Source organism: Notolepis coatsorum (assembly GCF_963971535.1).
Source record: "Notolepis coatsorum genome assembly, chromosome: 10".
NCBI classification, from domain to species: Eukaryota; Metazoa; Chordata; class Actinopteri; order Aulopiformes; family Paralepididae; genus Notolepis; species Notolepis coatsorum.
The window spans coordinates 73,113,534-73,135,211 of record NC_140174.1 but is presented as its reverse complement, the minus strand read 5'-3'; the positions used below and the strand labels follow the sequence as shown (position 1 = coordinate 73,135,211).

The window sequence follows — 21,678 nt, the reverse complement described above, 5'->3', positions numbered from 1 at the left end:
AGGGAGAGACACTAGGGAGAGGGAGAGACACTAGGGAGAGGGAGACACTAAGGAGAGGGAGAGACACTAGGGAGAGGGAGAGACACTAGGGAGAGGGAGACACTAGTGAGAGGGAGACACTAGGGAGAGGGGGAGACACTAGGGAGAGGGGGTGACACTAGGGAGAGGGAGAGACACTAGGGAGAGGGAGAGACACTAGGGAGAGGGAGACACTAGGGAGAGGGGGAGACACTAGGGAGAGGGGGAGACGCTAGGGAGAGGGAGAGACACTAGGGAGAGGGAGACACTAGGGAGAGGGAGACACTAAGGATAGGGAGAGACACTAGGGGGAGGGGGAGACACTAGGGGGAGGGAGAGACACTAGGGAGAGGGAGAGACACTAGGGATAGGGGGAGACACTAGGGAGAGGGAGAGACACTAGGGAGAGGGAGAGACACTAGGGAGAGGGAGACACTAGGGAGAGGGAGACACTAGGGAGAGGGGGAAACACTAGGGAGAGGGAGACACTAGGGAGACGGGGAGACACTAGGGAGAGGGAGATGGAGAGACACTAGGGAGAGGGAGACACTAGGGAGAGGGGGAGACACTAGGGAGAGGGAGATGGAGAGACACTAGGGGAGACACTAGGGAGAGGGAGAGACACTAGGGAGAGGGAGACACTAGGGAGAGGGAGAGACACTAGGGAGAGGGAGACACTAGGGAGAGGGAGAGACACTAAGGAGAGGGAGAGACACTAAGAAGAGGGAGAGACACTAGGGAGAGGGAGACAATAGGGAGAGGGAGAGACACTAAGGAGAGGGAGAGACACTAGGGAGAGGGAGACACTAGGGGGAGGGAGAGACACTAGGGAGAGGGAGACACTAGGGGGAGGGAGAGACACTATGGAGAGGGAGAGACACTAGGGAGAGGGAGAGACACTAGGGGGTGGGAGAGACACAAGGGAGAGGGAGACACTAGGGGGAGGGAGAGACACTAGGGGGAGGGAGAGACGCTAGGGGGAGGGAGACACTAGGGAGAGGGGGAGACACTAGGAAGAGGGAGACACTAGGGGGAGGGAGACACTAGGGAGAGGGAGACACTAGGGGGAGGGAGAGACACTAGGGAGAGGGAGACACTAGGGGGAGGGAGAGACACTAGGGAGAGGGGGACACTAGGGGGAGGGGGAGACACTAGGGAGAGGGAGAGACACTAGGGGGAGGGGGAGACACTATGGAGAGGGAGAGACACTAGGGAGAGGGAGAGACACTAGGGAGAGGGAGAGACACTAGGGAGAGGGATACACTAGGGAGAGGGAGACACTAGGGGGAGGGGGAGACACTAGGGAGAGGGGGAGACACTAGGGAGAGGGGGAGACGCTAGGGAGAGGGAGAGACACTAGGGCGAGGGAGACACTAGGGAGAGGGAGACACTAAGGATAGGGAGAGACACTAGGGGGAGGGGGAGACACTAGGGGGAGGGAGAGACACTAGGGAGAGGGAGAGACACTAGGGAGAGGGAGACACTAGGGAGAGGGAGTCACTAGGGAGACGGGGAGACACTAGGGAGAGGGGGTGACACTAGGGAGAGGGAGAGACACTAGGGAGAGGGAGACACTAGGGAGAGGGAGAGACACTAGGGAGAGGGGGAGACACTAGGGAGAGGGAGATGGAGAGACACTAGGGGAGACACTAGGGGAGACACTAGGGAGAGGGACCCACTAGGGAGAGGGAGAGACACTAGGGAGAGGGAGACACTAGGGAGAGGGAGAGACACTAAGGAGAGGGAGAGACACTAAGGAGAGGGAGAGACACTAGGGAGAGGCAGACACTAGGGAGAGGGAGAGACACTAAGGAGAGGGAGACACTAGGGGGAGGGAGAGACACTAGGGAGAGGGAGAGACACTAGGGAGAGGGAGAGACACTAGGGAGAGGGGGAGACACTAGGAGGAGGGAGAGACACTAGGGGGAGGGAGAGACACTAGGGGGAGGGAGACACTAGGAAGAGGGAGACACTAGGGGAAGGGAGACACTAGGGAGAGGGAGAGACACTAGGGAGAGGGAGAGACACTAGGGAGAGGGAGACACTAGGGAGAGGGGGAGACACTAGGGAGAGGGGGAGACGCTAGGGAGAGGGAGAGACACTAGGGAGAGGGAGACACTAGGGAGAGGGAGACACTAAGGATAGGGAGAGACACTAGGGGGAGGGGGAGACACTAGGGGGAGGGAGAGACACTAGGGAGAGGGAGAGACACTAGGGATAGGGGGAGACACTAGGGAGAGGGAGAGACACTAGGGAGAGGGAGAGACACTAGGGAGAGGGAGACACTAGGGAGAGGGAGACACTAGGGAGAGGGGGAGACACTAGGGAGAGGGAGACACTAGGGAGACGGGGAGACACTAGGGAGAGGGAGATGGAGAGACACTAGGGAGAGGGAGACACTAGGGAGAGGGGGAGACACTAGGGAGAGGGAGATGGAGAGACACTAGGGGAGACACTAGGGAGAGGGAGAGACACTAGGGAGAGGGAGACACTAGGGAGAGGGAGAGACACTAGGGAGAGGGAGACACTAGGGAGAGGGAGAGACACTAAGGAGAGGGAGAGACACTAAGAAGAGGGAGAGACACTAGGGAGAGGGAGACAATAGGGAGAGGGAGAGACACTAAGGAGAGGGAGAGACACTAGGGAGAGGGAGACACTAGGGGGAGGGAGAGACACTAGGGAGAGGGAGACACTAGGGGGAGGGAGAGACACTATGGAGAGGGAGAGACACTAGGGAGAGGGAGAGACACTAGGGGGTGGGAGAGACACAAGGGAGAGGGAGACACTAGGGTGAGGGAGAGACACTAGGGGGAGGGAGAGACACTAGGGGGAGGGAGACACTAGGGAGAGGGGGAGACACTAGGAAGAGGGAGACACTAGGGGGAGGGAGACACTAGGGAGAGGGAGACACTAGGGGGAGGGAGAGACACTAGGGAGAGGGAGACACTAGGGGGAGGGAAAGACACTAGGGAGAGGGGGACACTAGGGGGAGGGGGAGACACTAGGGAGAGGGAGAGACACTAGGGGGAGGGGGAGACACTATGGAGAGGGAGAGACACTAGGGAGAGGGAGAGACACTAGGGAGAGGGAGAGACACTAGGGAGAGGGATACACTAGGGAGAGGGAGACACTAGGGGGAGGGGGAGACACTAGGGAGAGGGGGAGACACTAGGGAGAGGGGGAGACGCTAGGGAGAGGGAGAGACACTAGGGAGAGGGAGACACTAGGGAGAGGGAGACACTAAGGATAGGGAGAGACACTAGGGGGAGGGGGAGACACTAGGGGGAGGGAGAGACACTAGGGAGAGAGAGAGACACTAGGGAGAGGGAGACACTAGGGAGAGGGAGTCACTAGGGAGAGGGGGAGACACTAGGGAGAGGGGGTGACACTAGGGAGAGGGAGAGACACTAGGGAGAGGGAGACACTAGGGAGAGGGAGAGACACTAGGGAGAGGGGGAGACACTAGGGAGAGGGAGATGGAGAGACACTAGGGGAGACACTAGGGGAGACACTAGGGAGAGGGACCCACTAGGGAGAGGGAGAGACACTAGGGAGAGGGAGACACTAGGGAGAGGGAGAGACACTAAGGAGAGGGAGAGACACTAAGGAGAGGGAGAGACACTAGGGAGAGGCAGACACTAGGGAGAGGGAGAGACACTAAGGAGAGGGAGACACTAGGGGGAGGGAGAGACACTAGGGAGAGGGAGAGACACTAGGGAGAGGGAGAGACACTAGGGAGAGGGGGAGACACTAGGAGGAGGGAGAGACACTAGGGGGAGGGAGAGACACTAGGGGGAGGGAGACACTAGGAAGAGGGAGACACTAGGGGAAGGGAGACACTAGGGAGAGGGAGACACTAGGGAGAGGGGGATACACTAGGAAGAGGGAAACACTAGGGGGAGGGAGAGACACTAGGGGGAGGGAGAGACACTAGGGGGAGGGAGAGACACTAGGGGGAGGGAGACACTAGGGAGAGGGGGAGACACTAGGAAGAGGGAGACACTAGGGGGAGGGAGACACTAGGGAGAGGGGGAGACACTAGGAAGAGGGAGACACTAGGGGGAGGGAGAGACACTAGGGGGAGGGAGAGACACTAGGGGGAGGGAGAGACACTAGGGAGAGGGAGACACTAGGGGGAGGGGGAGACACTAGGGAGAGGGAGAGACACTAGGGGGAGGGAGAGACACTAGGGAGAGACACTAGGGAGAGGGAGAGACACTAGGGAGAGACACTAGGGGGAGGGAGAGGGAGGGAGAGACACTAGGGGGAGGGAGAGATGCTAGGGAGAGGGAGAGACACTAGGGAGAGGGGGAGACACTAGGGAGAGGGAGACACTAGGGAGAGGGAGACACTAGGGAGACGGGGAGACACTAGGGAGAGGGGGAGACACTAGGGAGAGGGAGAGACACTAGGGGGAGGGAAAGACACTAGGGAGAGGGAGAGACACTAGGGAGAGGGGGAGACACTAGGGAGAGGGAGATGGAGAGACACTAGGGGAGACACTAGGGGAGACACTAGGGAGAGGGAGCCACTAGGGAGAGGGAGAGACACTAAGGAGAGGGAGAGACACTAAGGAGAGGGAGAGACACTAGGGAGAGGGAGACACTAGGGAGAGGGAGAGACACTAGGGAGAGGGAGATGGAGAGACACTAGGGGAGACACTAGGGGAGACACTAGGGAGAGGGAGCCATTAGGGAGAGGGAGAGACACTAGGGAGAGGGAGAGACACTAGGGAGAGGGAGACACTAGGGAGAGGGAGAGACACTAAGGAGAGGGAGATACACTAAGGAGAGGGAGAGACACTAGGGAGAGGGAGACACTAGGGAGAGGGAGAGACACTAAGGAGAGGGAGAGACACTAGGGAGAGGGAGACACTAGGGAGAGGGAGATACACTAGGGAGAGGGAGATGGAGAGACACTAGGGAGAGGGAGAGACACTAAGGAGAGGGAGAGACACTAAGGAGAGGGAGAGACACTAGGGAGAGGGAGACACTAGGGAGAGGGAGAGACACTAGGGAGAGGGAGAGACACTAGGGGGAGGGAGAGACACTAGGGAGAGGGGGAGATGCTAGGGAGAGGGAGAGACACTAGGGAGAGGGAGACACTAGGGAGAGGGGGAGACACTAGGGAGAGGGGGAGACACTAGGGAGAGGGGGAGATGCTAGGGAGAGGGAGAGACACTAGGGAGAGGGAGACACTAGGGAGAGGGAGAGACACTAGGGAGAGGGAGAGACACTAGGGAGAGGGAGACACTAGGGAGAGGGAGACACTAGGGAGAGGGGGAGACACTAGGGAGAGGGGGTGACACTAGGGAGAGGGAGAGACACTAGGGAGAGGGAGAGACACTAGGGAGAGGGAGACACTAGGGAGAGGGGGAGACACTATGGAGAGGAGGAGACACTAGGGAGAGGGGGAGACGCTAGGGAGAGGGAGAGACACTAGGGAGAGGGAGACACTAGGGAGAGGGAGACACTAAGGATAGGGAGAGACACTAGGGGGAGGGGGAGACACTAGGGGGAGGGAGAGACACTAGGGAGAGGGAGAGACACTAGGGAGAGGGAGAGACACTAGGGAGAGGGAGACACTAGGGAGAGGGAGACACTAGGGAGAGGGGGTGACACTATGGGGAGGGAGACACTAGGGAGAGGGAGAGACACTAGGGAGAGGGGGAGACACTAGGGAGAGGGAGAGACACTAGGGAGAGGGAGACACTAGGGAGAGGGAGACACTAGGGAGAGGGGGAGACACCAAGGTGAGGGAGAGACACTAGGGAGAGGGGGAGACACTAGGGAGAGGGGGAGATGCTAACGAGAGGGGGATACACTAGGGAGAGGGGGAGACACTAGGGAGAGGGGGAGACGCTAAGGAGAGGGGGAGACACTAGGGGGAGGGAGAGACACTAGGGAGAGGGAGAGACACTAGGGAGAGGGAGACACTAGGGAGAGGGAGAGACACTAGGGAGAGGGGGAGATGCTAACGAGAGGGGGATACACTAGGGAGAGGGAGACACTAGGGAGAGGGAGAGACACTAGGGAGAGGGAGACACTAGGGAGAGGGAGAGACACTAGGGAGAGGGAGACACTAGGGAGAGGGAGACACTAGGGAGAGGGGGAGATGCTAAGGAGAGAGGGAGACACTAGGGAGAGGGGGAGACACCAAGGTGAGGGAGAGACACTAGGGAGAGGGGGAGACACTAGGGAGAGGGGGAGATGCTAACGAGAGGGGGATACACTAGGGAGAGGGGGAGACACTAGGGAGAGGGGGAGACGCTAAGGAGAGGGGGAGACACTAGGGGGAGGGAGAGACACTAGAGAGACACTAGGGAGAGGGAGACACTAGGGAGAGGGAGAGACACTAGGGAGAGGGAGACACTAGGGAGAGGGAGAGACACTAGGGAGAGGGAGACACTAGGGAGAGGGAGACACTAGGGAGAGGGGGAGACACCAAGGTGAGGGAGAGACACTAGGGAGAGGGGGAGACACTAGGGAGAGGGGGAGATGCTAACGAGAGGGGGATACACTAGGGAGAGGGGGAGACACTAGGGAGAGGGGGAGACGCTAAGGAGAGGGGGAGACACTAGGGGGAGGGAGAGACACTAGGGAGAGGGAGAGACACTAGGGAGAGGGAGACACTAGGGAGAGGGAGAGACACTAGGGAGAGGGGGAGATGCTAACGAGAGGGGGATACACTAGGGAGAGGGAGACACTAGGGAGAGGGAGAGACACTAGGGAGAGGGAGAGACACTAGGGAGAGGGAGACACTAGGGAGAGGGAGACACTAGGGAGAGGGGGTGACACTATGGGGAGGGAGACACTAGGGAGAGGGAGAGACACTAGGGAGAGGGGGAGACACTAGGGAGAGGGAGAGACACTAGGGAGAGGGGGAGAGGGAGACACTAGGGAGAGGGAGAGACACTAGGGAGAGGGAGACACTAGGGAGAGGGAGACACTAGGGAGAGGGGGAGACACCAAGGTGAGGGAGAGACACTAGGGAGAGGGGGAGACACTAGGGAGAGGGGGAGATGCTAACGAGAGGGGGATACACTAGGGAGAGGGGGAGACACTAGGGAGAGGGGGAGACGCTAAGGAGAGGGGGAGACACTAGGGGGAGGGAGAGACACTAGGGAGAGGGAGAGACACTAGGGAGAGGGAGACACTAGGGAGAGGGAGAGACACTAGGGAGAGGGGGAGATGCTAACGAGAGGGGGATACACTAGGGAGAGGGAGACACTAGGGAGAGGGAGAGACACTAGGGAGAGGGAGACACTAGGGAGAGGGAGAGACACTAGGGAGAGGGAGACACTAGGGAGAGGGAGACACTAGGGAGAGGGGGAGACACCAAGGTGAGGGAGAGACACTAGGGAGAGGGGGAGACACTAGGGAGAGGGGGAGATGCTAACGAGAGGGGGATACACTAGGGAGAGGGGGAGACACTAGGGAGAGGGGGAGACGCTAAGGAGAGGGGGAGACACTAGGGGGAGGGAGAGACACTAGGGAGAGGGAGAGACACTAGGGAGAGGGAGACACTAGGGAGAGGGAGAGACACTAGGGAGAGCGGGAGATGCTAACGAGAGGGGGATACACTAGGGAGAGGGAGACACTAGGGAGAGGGAGAGACACTAGAGAGGGGGAGATGCTAACGAGAGGGGGATACACTAGGGAGAGGGGGAGACGCTAAGGAGAGGGGGAGACACTAGGGAGAGGGGGAGACACTAGGGAGAGGGGGAGACGCTAAGGAGAGGGGGAGACACTAGGGGGAGGGAGAGACACTAGGGAGAGGGAGAGACACTAGGGAGAGGGAGAGACACTAGGGAGAGGGAGACACTAGGGAGAGGGAGACACTAGGGAGAGGGGGAGACACCAGGGTGAGGGAGAGACACTAGGGAGAGGGGGAGACACTAGGGAGAGGGGGAGATGCTAAGGAGAGGGGGAGACACTAGGGAGAGGGGGAGACACCAGGGTGAGGGAGAGACACTAGGGAGAGGGGGAGACACTAGGGAGAGGGGGAGATGCTAAGGAGAGGGGGAGACACTAGGGAGAGGGGGAGACACCAAGGTGAGGGAGAGACACTAGGGAGAGGGGGAGACACTAGGGAGAGGGGGAGATGCTAACGAGAGGGGGATACACTAGGGAGAGGGGGAGACACTAGGGAGAGGGGGAGACGCTAAGGAGAGGGGGAGACACTAGGGGGAGGGAGAGACACTAGGGAGAGGGAGAGACACTAGGGAGAGGGAGACACTAGGGAGAGGGAGAGACACTAGGGAGAGCGGGAGATGCTAACGAGAGGGGGATACACTAGGGAGAGGGAGACACTAGGGAGAGGGAGAGACACTAGAGAGGGGGAGATGCTAACGAGAGGGGGATACACTAGGGAGAGGGGGAGACGCTAAGGAGAGGGGGAGACACTAGGGAGAGGGGGAGACACTAGGGAGAGGGGGAGACGCTAAGGAGAGGGGGAGACACTAGGGGGAGGGAGAGACACTAGGGAGAGGGAGAGACACTAGGGAGAGGGAGAGACACTAGGGAGAGGGAGACACTAGGGAGAGGGAGACACTAGGGAGAGGGGGAGACACCAGGGTGAGGGAGAGACACTAGGGAGAGGGGGAGACACTAGGGAGAGGGGGAGATGCTAAGGAGAGGGGGAGACACTAGGGAGAGGGGGAGACGCTAAGGAGAGGGGGAGACACTAGGGAGAGGGGGAGACACTAGGGAGAGGGGGAGACGCTAAGGAGAGGGGGAGACACTAGGGAGAGGGGGAGACGCTATAGGAGACACTAGGGAGAGGGAGACACTAGGGAGAGGGAGACACTAGGGAGAGGGGGAGACACTAGGGAGAGGGAGAGACACTAGGGAGAGGGAGACGGGAGAGGGGGAGACACTAGGGAGAGGGAGAGCCACTAGGGAGAGGGAGACACTAGGGAGAGGGAGAGACACTAGGGAGAGGGGGAGAGACTAGGGAGAGGGGGAGACGCTAAGGAGAGAGAGAAACACTAGGAAACACGATATGGAGAGGGAAAAGACTAGGGATATGGAGACACTGGGGAGAGGGAGAGACACTAGGGAGAGGGGGAGACGCTATAGGAGACACTAGGGAGAGGGAGACACTAGGGAGAGGGAGACACTAGGGAGAGGGGGAGACACTAGGGAGAGGGAGAGACACTAGGGAGAGGGAGACGGGAGAGGGGGAGACACTAGGGAGAGGGAGAGCCACTAGGGAGAGGGAGACACTAGGGAGAGGGAGAGACACTAGGGAGAGGGGGAGAGACTAGGGAGAGGGGGAGACGCTAAGGAGAGAGAGAAACACAAGGAAACACGATATGGAGAGGGAAAAGACTAGGGATATGGAGACACTGGGGAGAGGGAGAGACACTAGGGAAAGGGGGAGACAGGGTAGGTAGAGGAGGTGCTAGATGTCACAGCTGTGACACTTGATTGTATTATTGCTTGACTAGAAAAGATCCCTGCGTCCAGATAGCATTGATTGATTGATTGAATTGATTGAAAATTGTATTAACAGATTGCAGAATGGGTACAATACAGTACGGTTCAATACACAGAATTGTTAAGGGGATGCAGACCAGAGAAAGACTTTCGTCTTGTTTACATCAGGGTCCCACATTTTTAAATTCATAACATTTATGACATACATGACATACAGATATACAGTACTGTTACATCCCGACATTTATGACATATAAGATATACACATATACAGTACTGTTTATTTACAGACAGAGTTTCTAAAAGAGAATATATACATTTGAGGGGGAGGAAACTGTACATTGGGGGGGTGGGAGGAGGGGGGGTGGTGGAGGAAACTGTACATTGGGGGGGTTGGGAGGGTGGGGGGGGGGGGGTGGGTGCGGGTTCGGTTTTTTGGACATTTACCAGAGCCAGTTTCGAATTGCGGCCTCCCGTAGGTGCTTTTTTAGAACGGTTTTGAAAGTGGGTAGGGATTCACATCCTTTTTACGGCTGTGGGTATGGCGTTCCACATTGTTGTGGCATAATTGCAAAATGTGTTTAGTCCCTTGTTTGAGCCGAATCTGGGAAGGACATGATTTGTGGAACTCCCTCTGGTGTTGTGGTTGTGGCTACCGCCCCTGCCCGCGACACCGAGTGAACGGTGCACTGGTGGAAAATCCTGGGTAGGACCCAAATCAAAAGGGTAATTCAGACTCTGTTTTAACTGTGTGTTATGCCCCTATTTCCCACCAGACACAGCGGCTGTGACTCTTTTTTCAAGACCTGAATGTGAGACAATGGGTTTGTGCTTTTAATTTTTTCATTCTGTAATTTTCTTTATAGATTTTTATAGATTTTATAGATTTCTTTGTACCATTTTTAGCAAGCCTTATGCCAAAAGCACAAACTATATCTTCTACAATAATTGTCTGTGTGTGTGCGTGCATGTGTGTGTGTGTTTCTGTCTCATATGCTTCTTTGTGTACAATATGTCCTTTATACTATGTGTGTGTGTGTGTGTTCATATGTGCACTGCATATTTGTGTCTAATATGTGCTTCTGTTTGCATTTGAGTACTGTATGTGTTTGTTTCAGTGTGTGTGTGTGTGTGTGTGTGTGTGTGTGTGTGTGTGTGTGTGTGTGTGTGTGTGTGTGTGTGTGTCTGTGCGTGTGTGTGTGTGTGTGTGTGTGTGTGTGTGTGTGTGTGTGTGTGTGTGTGTGTGTGTGTGTCTGTGCGTGTGTGTGTGTGTCACTCGGCCCCCTCGCTGCATTGATCCTGCAGCGCAGTGACGTCAATCGCGGCCATCGATTGAGATCAATCTGCACTGTGTCATATTGTGTCCCATGAGGGACCAACAGGGACAGTGTGTGTGTGTGTGTGTGTGTGTGTGTGTGTGTGTGTGTGTGTGTGTGTGTGTGTGTGTGTGTGTGTGTGTGTGTGTGTGTGTGTGTGTGTGTGTGTGTGTGTGTGTGTGTGTGTGTGTGTGTGTGTGTGTGTGTGTGTGTGTGTGTGTGTGTGTGTGTGCGTGTGTGTGTGTGTGTGTCTGTGTGTGTGTGTGTTTTAATACAAGTTTCCTGTGAGCATTTCCTGGTAAGAAAATGACCTCACGGGTCACCAAATTAAATACAGATTAAATACATACATACAGCTTACAAAACAAGACACAGTTTATCAGCAATTTCATACATATAGAATAAACAATAAAAAATATGCTAAGACAGTTACAAGTTGACACACAGTTGTTGGAGATCATACTTTTTTTTCTCATCGAGCTACAAGCCACGATATTTATACTCAGTGACGCTCTCAGTGTAAGAACCTCTTATGGTATATCATGTTGGTATATCTATTAACTACAAAACGAGGTTCACTCCGGCATTTTCATGTTGTGTCATGTTTCAACAGGTGCCATACATATATATATATATTTGTATATATAAATAGCTGATTACCACAGTCTCAGAGCAGTATCGTCCTTATGCATTCAAAAGGTATATCTTTACTGAATATCTATTTCAATGGACACTGCCAGAAATGAATTAAAATAAAATACTGTTGTATGAATGAATGAATGACTTTATTTGACAATATAAAAATAAAATGTGACAGAAAGCACAGTCAGGAGATACTGCCAAGGATGTACACAAGAAAGCTCAGAGTTTATTTCCATTGTGGTCCTTGTAGGGGGGTAGGGGAATGAGATGCTTAGACATGCATCATACAGACATAACATCACAACACATCACATATACCATTTACCATTTATATACATAACAGACACATAAACATGCAAGGGTGCCTTTTTGCTGAGTGTCTAGGTTAATTATAGTCCCTTTTGAGCCATGTCTTCAGGATGGACTTGAATCTAACAGCATTGACTACGATTTTCAGGTCACTGGGCAGACTGTTCCAAAAGACAGCTGCAGAATAAAAAAAATTACTCCTTCCACATACAACTCCTGAATCTGGGGAAGGACTAATTTTTGTATTCTGCAGCTGTCTTTGTATTGTATTTATGTTGACCGATTAGAAGAATAGGAGAGAATTCGCAACCTATGTGTGAAGGTTTATCCAAATTGGATCAAAACTGAAAGCATTATGGCTGGTGTGGACAGACAAACACATGGACAGGAGTGATCGCAATACCCCTTGCAGCGCTTTGTGCGTGCGGATGTAAATATATGGTTATTATAAGTCATGTATCATGGGTTTAAAGGGTCATTTGAGATCTGTGTTGTTTGTTCAGTAACTGTGATCAGATTACAGCAACCCTTTAACCCTGTGAACAGGATTATATCACCTGCTTCCCAAAGTATCAAACCTCTTCTCACCACCACCACCACCACCACCACCAGGAACCCCATGACCTCCCCACCCACCTGACCGTGAAGGCTTTGCCCGCCTTGGAGGCACTGTGGGTGGGGGAGTTACTGGCACTCCTGCTCAGGTCCTCCACGGACCTCTCCGCGGGTTTGCCTTTGTCTGAGGGCAAGGTGCCGTTGTCCAGGCCGTCCATGTCATACCTGGGGAGTCGAAGTGCAGGTCGCAACGCAAACATTTGAGGAATTGAATTCCGAAACGCCACGAATTCCACTCCTTATTCCACATCATTGTATGCAAATGAGTCTACCAGTGTTGTAATCGAGTCACTAAATCTTGAGTCCGAGTCGAGTCTCAAGTCCCTAGTGTTTGAGTCTGAGTCCAAGTCTGAGTCACCAAAGAAGAGTCTGAGTCGAGTCCGAGTCGAGTCCGAGTTGAGTCCCCATTACCCTAGTCCGAGTCCGAGTCCAAGTCATCAAGGTTGAGTCCACTCCACTCTGGCAGTAAAAGAGCTGACATACAAATACAAAAAGGTCTACATTAAACATAAATGACACAGCGGTCACCATTTCAAAGGGAGTTTATTTGTCCCTTTGACACAATAGCCAAAGAAATGCACTAGCCATCAATATCTTATGCCAAATGATTGGGCCTATAAAAAAAAAGAAAAAACTGTATTTATCAAATAACAAATCCTTGTCTGCACCTTCCGAGTCCGAATGCAGTCAAAGCTCGAGTCCAAGTCCAAGTCCGAGTCATCAGTGCTCAAGTCCAAGTCGATTCTCGAGTCCTGAAAATCAGTCCAGGACTCAGACTCGAGTACTACAACACTGGAGTTTACACTGTCCTCATTTCAAATGATCGCTAATCTTTTTTTTTGTATCTACTTTTTCTCCCATTTTCTATTTTTCTCCCATCCCAATTTCGTATCATCCAATTCTACCCTCCCCTGTCTCGAACGCTGTTTGGCCATGCCTCCCACAAGCCAGCTGTAATGTGGACGAAGCCATACATTGCACGAGTCCCCTCCGGTACTCGAGGTAGCAGCCGTCGCATCTTTTCACCTGCACAGCGCGATCTTTCAGCGTCGGGGGTCTGCGCTTTGGAGGGACGCCGCCCCCGTTGCTTCCTGATTCTACTGCACAGGCGCACCAACCGACCTGTAGGAGTCGCTGTCCACAACGTCCGATCCCCACCCATCAGCTTCCCACCCCCTAATACTGCCAAATGTATTAGTATGAACGACCAGCAAAGCTGAATGCAATGCGGAGAGCTGGGCTCGAACCCAGCGTCTCCTGCATTGGTGGTGAGCGCCTTGCCCACTGCACCACCTAGCTGCCCAAATGATCGCTAATCTTAGTTAGTGTGTCTTAATTATATTTCAAACGTTACAGATGAAAGTGTCATAGTTTTCTTTTTTTTTGTACTTTCATTTCAGCCATATGTGTCACATTAGAATAAACTCTTGAATGACACTTTTAATGAATGAATGCATTTTAAATGGAGCTTAGTTCTTATTGATGTCCACTTTCATTTACTGGAATAGGTGACCTCTATTTCAAAAGATGTTGTGGGTGTCTAGGTTGAGCTACACATTTCAGTCCAGCTGAGCATTACAAATCTTTCAAGTCTTGAAAGTAGTTGTATGACAGAAAGTCTAAATTAGACTGAATTCACTCTTTAGATTAAGAACCAAATTAGCATGACTCTTGTACTAGTATAGCACTGCAAAACTGTCACACAACAATCTCAATACAGTGTATCAACGTTTTTAACTATTGATGATTATCCCCCTGTTGTAAATAGTCTTTCTCTTCATTTAAAGGTGGGGTAGGCAATTTCAGAGAAATTACATGTCCAGCAGAAAAAGAGCAAGCTCTGCATCACTTTCAGGCCCAAAAGATCTCATAGGTTGTTGAGATTGAGGTCACCCTGAGATTTTGGAATGTCTGATTACAGGGCCTGGGAGTTACAGAGACCATATTTATTTAATTATTTCCGTACAGTAGCTGTTAGGATGTAAAGAGAATTTCACCAAAAAATACGGAAATGGTTCTAAAAAAATGTTTTAATAATAATTTCCTACCCCACCTTTAACTGATGGTATGGTATGGTTACTGCTATTAACGTCATTGTTTACGACATTAAAATAAAATTTGTATTTTATTTTATTTCTGAGCCAATTTATATTTGATTTCTGAGCCAAACGAAGCTCTGTAGTGTATATCATCTATAATTAGAGCTCTGCATTATGAATAGGCTACACTTTAAAGCATAAAGAATCACAGAAGACCTCAAAATCTTTAAATTTGTATAGAAATCTGAAAACATTTGTACGGTTCCACCACAAGCTGGTACTCACAGGACAGCACACTGGGCGAAGGACAGGTACTCCACCAGAACATCCAGGCCTTGATTCTCCTCATTGAGGAACTCCTGAGCCCAGCTGGGAAGAACAGTGAGAGGAGATGAAGTAGGTAAGGAAGAAGCAGCACCGCTAACGGATGAGTGACAGATCCATTTAGACCACGGCTACCAAAATGTTTCTATCTTTAAAAAATTATTTATCGGGATACAGTTCAAGGTGCGACAAACCTTTTGAATTACATCTCCTTCTGTGTCTTTAAACATTCAAACCCATCCCCTAATAAATTCATCAGCAGGATACCTGATAGCAGTTGGAGTTGATTATGTATGTATGTTCAGGTCCACCACTGAGGAAATCAATGCTTGTGTTTCACAATGTTATCAAATAAGTTTCCTCTAAGACTGTAGCCTGTATTAACCTATTATTATGCAAACATGATTGAAATTTGTCATAATCACGTTTCTCCCCTTCTTTGATTCATTGTAAGACCTTGTAGGCACTGGCCTCATGACATCTCCTTCATGGACTACAAACTTAACACCCCTCCCAGCACTGTCACTCTCCTCTTTTGAATATCATGCAGTATCTGTCTCTAATCCTTTCAATCTCACCATTGTTACACTCTACCCTTACCCCGCCCTCCAGGTCCGCTCAATCACTTCACAGATGAGCTGGACATGCTTCTAAGCTCCTTACCGGAAGATGGTACCCCTCTCCTTCTATTGGGCGACTTCAACCTGCCTGACTCATCTCAGTCAGTCATAGTAGTCTCCCTCCTACAATCATTTGACCTGACTCCCACTGCCATGCCTCCCACCCACAAAGCAGGCAACTCCTTGGATCTCATATTTTCCCGTAACTCCAGCATCATTAACACCACGGTAACTCCCCTACATGTATCTGACCATTCCTTCATATCCTTCTCACTAACTCTCATGCTTAACCGAAAGGTCTTCACCCCAACTCAAACCGTCTCACTCAGACGCAACCTGCCCTCCCTATCCCCCTCCACCCTCTCCTCTGACATACTGTCTGCTCTACCTTTGAGTGACACCTTCTCTGCTCTCTCCACAGAGATGGCAACCTCCACCCTCCTCTCAGCCCTTGCAACCTCCTTCGACAAGCTCTGTCCCCTCGTTGAGAAACCTGCCCGCCGTTCCCCACCCAGTCCATGGCTGACAGATCCAGTGAGAGAACAAAGACAGGTCCTGAGAGCGGCTGAAAGGAAGTATAGAAAGTCACGCCTCACTGCTGACATCGACACATATCACAACCTCTTGTTAACATTCTCCAAAACCATTACTAATGCCAAAGCTTCTTTCTTTCACCATAGGATCGAGACCTCTGCCAAGAATCTTCGCAAACTGCATGCTACCATGTCCTCCCTCCTCACTCCCCCCCCACCCCCCCCTCCCTCATCTTTCTCTGCCGAAGACTTTGCGATCTTCTTTGAGGAAAAAGTGGAGAACATCCGCAGCTCCTTCTCCCAACCCCCACCCATTCCAAATGCTGAATCGAGAACCTCATCCTTCACTCTGTCATCTTTCTCTCCCATTACAGAAGCCGAGACCCTGACACTGGTAATGTCGAACCGTCCGACTACATGCCAGCTGGACCGGCTACCTTCCCCACTCCTCCAGACCATAGCACCAGACATCCTCCCATTCCTAACTGCAACCATCAACTCCTCACTCAACTCGGGGGTGGTCCCCACCTCCCTAAAACAAGCCAGAGTCACGCCCCTCATAAAAAAACCATCCCTGAACCCTACCGTCATAGGCAACTACCATCCTGTCTCTCTTCTCTCCTTCCTTTCTAAAACACTTGAACGTGCTGTATCCAACCAACTTACTGCTTATCTCTTACAGAATGACCTCCTAGACCCTAATCAGTCAGGCTTCAGGACTGGTCACTCCACAGAGACAGCCCTCATTGCGGTCACAGAGGCACTTCACTTAGCAAAAGCGAAAGGCCTCTCCTCTGTCCTGATTCTTCTAGATCTATCTGCAGCCTTCGACACAGTCAACCACCAGATCCTCCTCGCGGCCCTCGCAGGAATGGGAGTGGCTGGCTCTGCGCTGACATGGTTGTCATCATACCTCAATGACCGCTCCTACCAAGTGTCATGGAGAGGGACCCTGTCGGCCACCCGCCCCCTGCGGACGGGTGTCCCCCAGGGCTCGGTTTTAGGACCCCTTCTCTTCTCCCTCTACACTAAATCACTGGGTAACATTATCACGTCTCATGGCTTCTCCTACCACTGTTATGCCGACGATACTCAACTCTTCCTCTCCTTCCCTCCCTCAGATATCCACGTCTCTGAGCGGATCTCGGCCTGTCTGTCCGACATCTCCGCCTGGATGACGACCAACCACCTCAAACTGAACCTAAGCTAAACAGAATTGCTCCACCTGCCGGCCAAATCCTCCCCCCTGACCGACCTTTCCATCACAGTCGAGAATGCAGCTGTGACCGCGTCCCCGACCGCCAAGAACCTTGGTGTTGTCCTCGACGACCAGTTGAACTTCTCTGCTCACATCGCAGCGACAACCAGAACCTGCCGATTCCTCCTGAGCAACGTCAGAAGGATCCGCCCCTTCCTGACAAAAGAAGCCACCCAACTCCTCGTCCAATCAACAGTCATCTCCCGCCTCGACTACTGCAACGCACTGCTCGCTGGCCTCCCGGCCACTGCCACTAAGCCTCTTCAACTCATTCAGAACGCAGCGGCCCACCTGATCTCAAACCTACCGAAGTCGGCCCATGTCACCCCACTTCTTAGGGACCTGCACTGGCTCCCCATTGCTGCACGAATCCGCTTCAAGGCCCTCGACCTAGCATACCGTGCAGCAAAGGGAACTGCTCCCGCCTACCTCCGGTCAATGGTCTCTAACTACACACCCTCAAGACCCCTACGCTCTGCATCTTCTGGCCGCCTCAGACCTACTCCTATCCAAGCAGGGGCGGACCTTCCTACAGGCGATATAGGCGGTCGCCTAGAGCGCCACCCAGAGGGGGCGCCAAAAAAATAAAAATAATAATAATAATATTTGTTATTTTTTATTTTTTTTTCTCTGTGCAGTTTTGGCGCCCCCCTCTATATCTGCAACCATTATTTTTACATAAAAAAAATTCTAACATAAGGGAAAATGAGCCAAAAATCTAAAACGGTCGGTCGGTCTGAGCCTCAGCTTTAGGTGTTCACAGTCAGAACATGCTAGAGCGCTGTGCATTGATGGGTATCGGTCAAGTGTTTATAGAATTGAGCATTGAGGAAAGAAAGACTAAGGTTAGAGAACTATGAAGAGGCAAAAGCCATAAAAAAAAGAAAATTACGGGGGCGGGCGGCGCAGTGGTGAATCTCGCCTAGGGCGCCAAATGTGCTAGGTCCGCCCCTGTATCCAAGCTCCGGGAGGTTCATCAAAGAGAAGTCGCCTATTCTCAGTCCTTGCCCCACAATGGTGGAATGAACTACCCACCCCAGTTAGGACAGCCGAAACACGTCCAATCTTTCGCCGTCGACTAAAGACGCACGTCTTCAACCATTATCTGAATAAAAAAAAATAAAAATAAAAATGATCTAACCCTAACTAACCATACTGTCATGCACTTGTCCTAATAAACTAACCTACACTGTAGCACTCAACACTTTGATGAACATTGTTACTCAGCTGATAGAGTTGTGCCCTTCCTGATGGCTTGTCATACAGAACTTGTAAGTCGCTTTGGATAAAAGCGTCAGCTAAATGACTAAATGTAAATGTAAAAGATCTCGTACTCTTGTCTTGTGTCTTGATATGTTTGCTGTTTAGCTACAGTGTGTATACTGATTGAGAATACTAGATGGCCTGTTTTATGTGAGGTGAACACTGGACATATGACAATCTGCCTGTCCTGCCTGACCATGGACTATGTCCCCCCTGTCTCTGCCATGGACTATGTCCCCCCTGTCTCTGCCATGGACTTGTGTTCCCCTGTTCTCGCTCTCAACTCTCCGGTTGCTAGGCAACCTTTCAAAAGTCACACCACCAACTGTGGTACACAAGCTAAACCGTGATGCTACAACAGTCTCAGCCGGCTTTAGCCAGGGTCCAGCCAGATTTGGCCAGGTTCTAAAGACGGAGATGCTCACGGTGTGCCAGACAGGCCACAGCACGGCTAAACCCTGGCTAGTGGAGACAAGGACACAGCACGGCTAAACCCTGGCTAGTGGAGACAAGGCCACAGCACGGCTAAACCCTGGCTAGTGGAGACAAGGCCACAGCACGGCTAAACCCTGGCTAGTGGGGCCAAGGCCACAGCACGGCTAAACCCTGGCTAGTGGAGACAAGGCATTAGTTATTTGTATCTTTTTGTTCACATGTGTAATTTCTTTTAGACGTTTTATGCATTCCTCACTAAATAAACACCATTGGAACCTTCATCTGCCTCCTTCATCCAGCGTTTGGGTTATACCAAGACCCCACGTTGTAACACATAGTTAACTGTTATAAGACATCTGATTAAACTCAACTTTTTACATCCATATAGTTCAAAGGGACCCTGATGGCTTATAATTTGAATATTTTCACCTGGTTATATTCACATAATGTTCTTGTAGATGAAAATACCTTATTTCCCCCCAAGAAGATACAGTACCAATTTCCTCTCTTTGTGTTCAGTAGAAAGCTATCCGGCTGCAAGCTAGCATAGCTTAGCACAAATGAATGGAAGCTGATACTGACCAGCTAGCCTAGCTGTTGGCAGCTAGCCTGCAAAAAACATCTCTCCCAGAGTTTTAAGCTAGGCGCTAGGCTAACAAACCTAGTAGAGGCTCAAAACTCATTGTCCTTGTGACAAAGGCTCAGTCAATACATTTCAAAGTGAACTTAAATATTTTGTTCAATAAATACCATATGTAAAACAAAGCCGGTAGTGGGCCATAGTGTAATCACAGCCTTTAAACATTTCATTTGTTTATTATTATTTTATTTTTTTTAAGTGAAAGGATGATAAAAGGTCTCACCCAATATGATTGGTCCTCAGTGAGATCTCCAGCTCTCTCAGGACCTGAGTCGACTCCTGGACCCGCCTCTTAAACTGAAGAGACACAAGCCAGGTGGTGATAATTAACTACTGTTAATGATGGAGTCGATTAAAACATGTTGCAGTCTATTAATTCTTTACACCAGTGAGATGAAGTAGTAAGGCAATGTGGTGCAGCAGCTAGTCTTCAGTTCCTAACACCTTGATTCAATTGCAAATGTTTCAAGGACAGAACTCACCCCAGTCCTTAACCAGCTATACATGATGCTAATTACAACAGGACAGCTGTTTCAATTACAAATCACCATGTGGCACCAATCATGTTTCTACACTAAAAGATGCATTAGGAACTGGACACTATAGATATTTATTGAGCTATGGAATTATAAAAAAAAATCCATCATCAGGCATTATCCAACGACAGAAAATGCCTGATGATGCTCAACCAGGAAGCTGTCAAGGACAACATGGCCCATCACTCAATCTAATAATCTAAAATCTAAAAGTAGCATATTCCAAAAAAAGTATCTAACCAAAAGTATATTTCTTCTGCTTACCCTTTCCAGAATAATGTTGTAAACTACTAACGAGTCGGTCGCAGTCAATCAGCACCTGCTAACAGGTCTGACCCCCTTTAGCTCAGCTGGTTAGTGCGGCCAGCTGTGGATCCTATGGTCACAGGTTCAAATCCACTCGGTTACAATATCATTGTATTTCCATTATTTTATTTGGTCACTACCATAATGATAGTGACCAAGAATTAATCAAACTGCCATGATAAATTTTTTTGTAAAGGTTGAGAGCCAATGTCATGTCATGCATGTTTGTTTCTCAATATTAAAGGTGCTATAGATCAGGGGTTCTCAACCTTTCTGCTGCCAAGGCACCCCTGTGTTCAATAAAATATTCCAGGGCACCCCTACATACGATAAAGACTTTTTCGGTCCTGTCTTTTTTGCTACAATGATGATACAATGATTCTTTATTTGCCGTGCTGTCGTTGAGATGTTTTGTTGTTTGTTTGTCTTTGTTGCTTGTTGGTGAATCTGCAAATATGAATTGCCCCACGCGGGATCAATAAAGTTGTCTGAATCTGATGACAAAAGTGCTTGCTTTCAAAATAATGTTTATTTAAGAAAAAACTGAAAATCATGTATTTTTTTTTTAATACAGAAAAGGATCACTAAAGTGCTATCTGTTGCAGCTGCACTGTTCTCCATAAAAATAGCATATTTGGATAAGTTTGACAATTTCTCAAAAACAGAAAATCATGTATTTTTTTTAAATACAGAAAAGGATCACCAAGTTACTATTTCTCAAAAAATATAAATAAATACAGAAAATAAGCACTCGTTCACTCAGTGGACATTTCTAGCTCAATGCGAGGTCCGCTGCTGCTGGCTAATAATACGGTCAATACGTGGGGAGATCTTTGACAAGGCAACACGCATGTCATCATCAAGGCTCAACTTCAAGTTCAAGTTCTTTAATAGTTGTCATACAGAAGTACAGAATACTTTCATACAAAATGCTTCTTACTGTTACGCTCCAGAGACTGTGCTAGACAAGATAGTATCAAATAACATAATATAGCATGTAATTTAGAAGAAGAAAAATGAGGTCACAGTGTTCGGTATAGACATATGTACAATGTTCTGAGTTACCATATAATATACAATACTATGCAGTGTACTAATGTACAGTACTATCTAGTGCAAAGCAGAAATGGGATGAGGTACAATTTTAGGTACAATTTACAGTAAGGTGTACGAGTTGTAGTGCAATCCTTCATCAATAAATATAAAGTGTGGGGAGTGGGTGCTACAGTGTGTTTGTTTAAAGTGGGTGTGTGCTATAAAGTGTGTGGAGTGGGTGCTACAGTGTGTTTGTTTAAAGTGAGTGTGTGCGTGTGGATGTGTGTGCTATGTGCGTTTGGTGGTTGTTGTTGTGTAGTGTTCATTCATTGTTCGTTTAGCAGCCTGA

General features: G+C 50.6%; 1 protein-coding gene across 1 annotated transcript in view; it reads right to left on the bottom strand.

Annotated features, from left to right (window-relative positions):
* The window catches only part of fmnl1b (formin-like 1b), a gene marked incomplete at its 5' end in the record, with an annotated part of 243,973 nt that overhangs the window by 122,864 nt on the left and 99,431 nt on the right, over positions 1 to 21,678 (bottom strand). Inside the window, 3 exons of the mRNA XM_084322609.1 lie at positions 12,362 to 12,505; positions 14,665 to 14,748; positions 19,676 to 19,749. Of these exons, the coding sequence (XP_084178735.1) occupies positions 12,362 to 12,505; positions 14,665 to 14,748; positions 19,676 to 19,749 (302 nt within the window). The remainder of the gene's footprint in view (positions 1 to 12,361; positions 12,506 to 14,664; positions 14,749 to 19,675; positions 19,750 to 21,678) is intronic.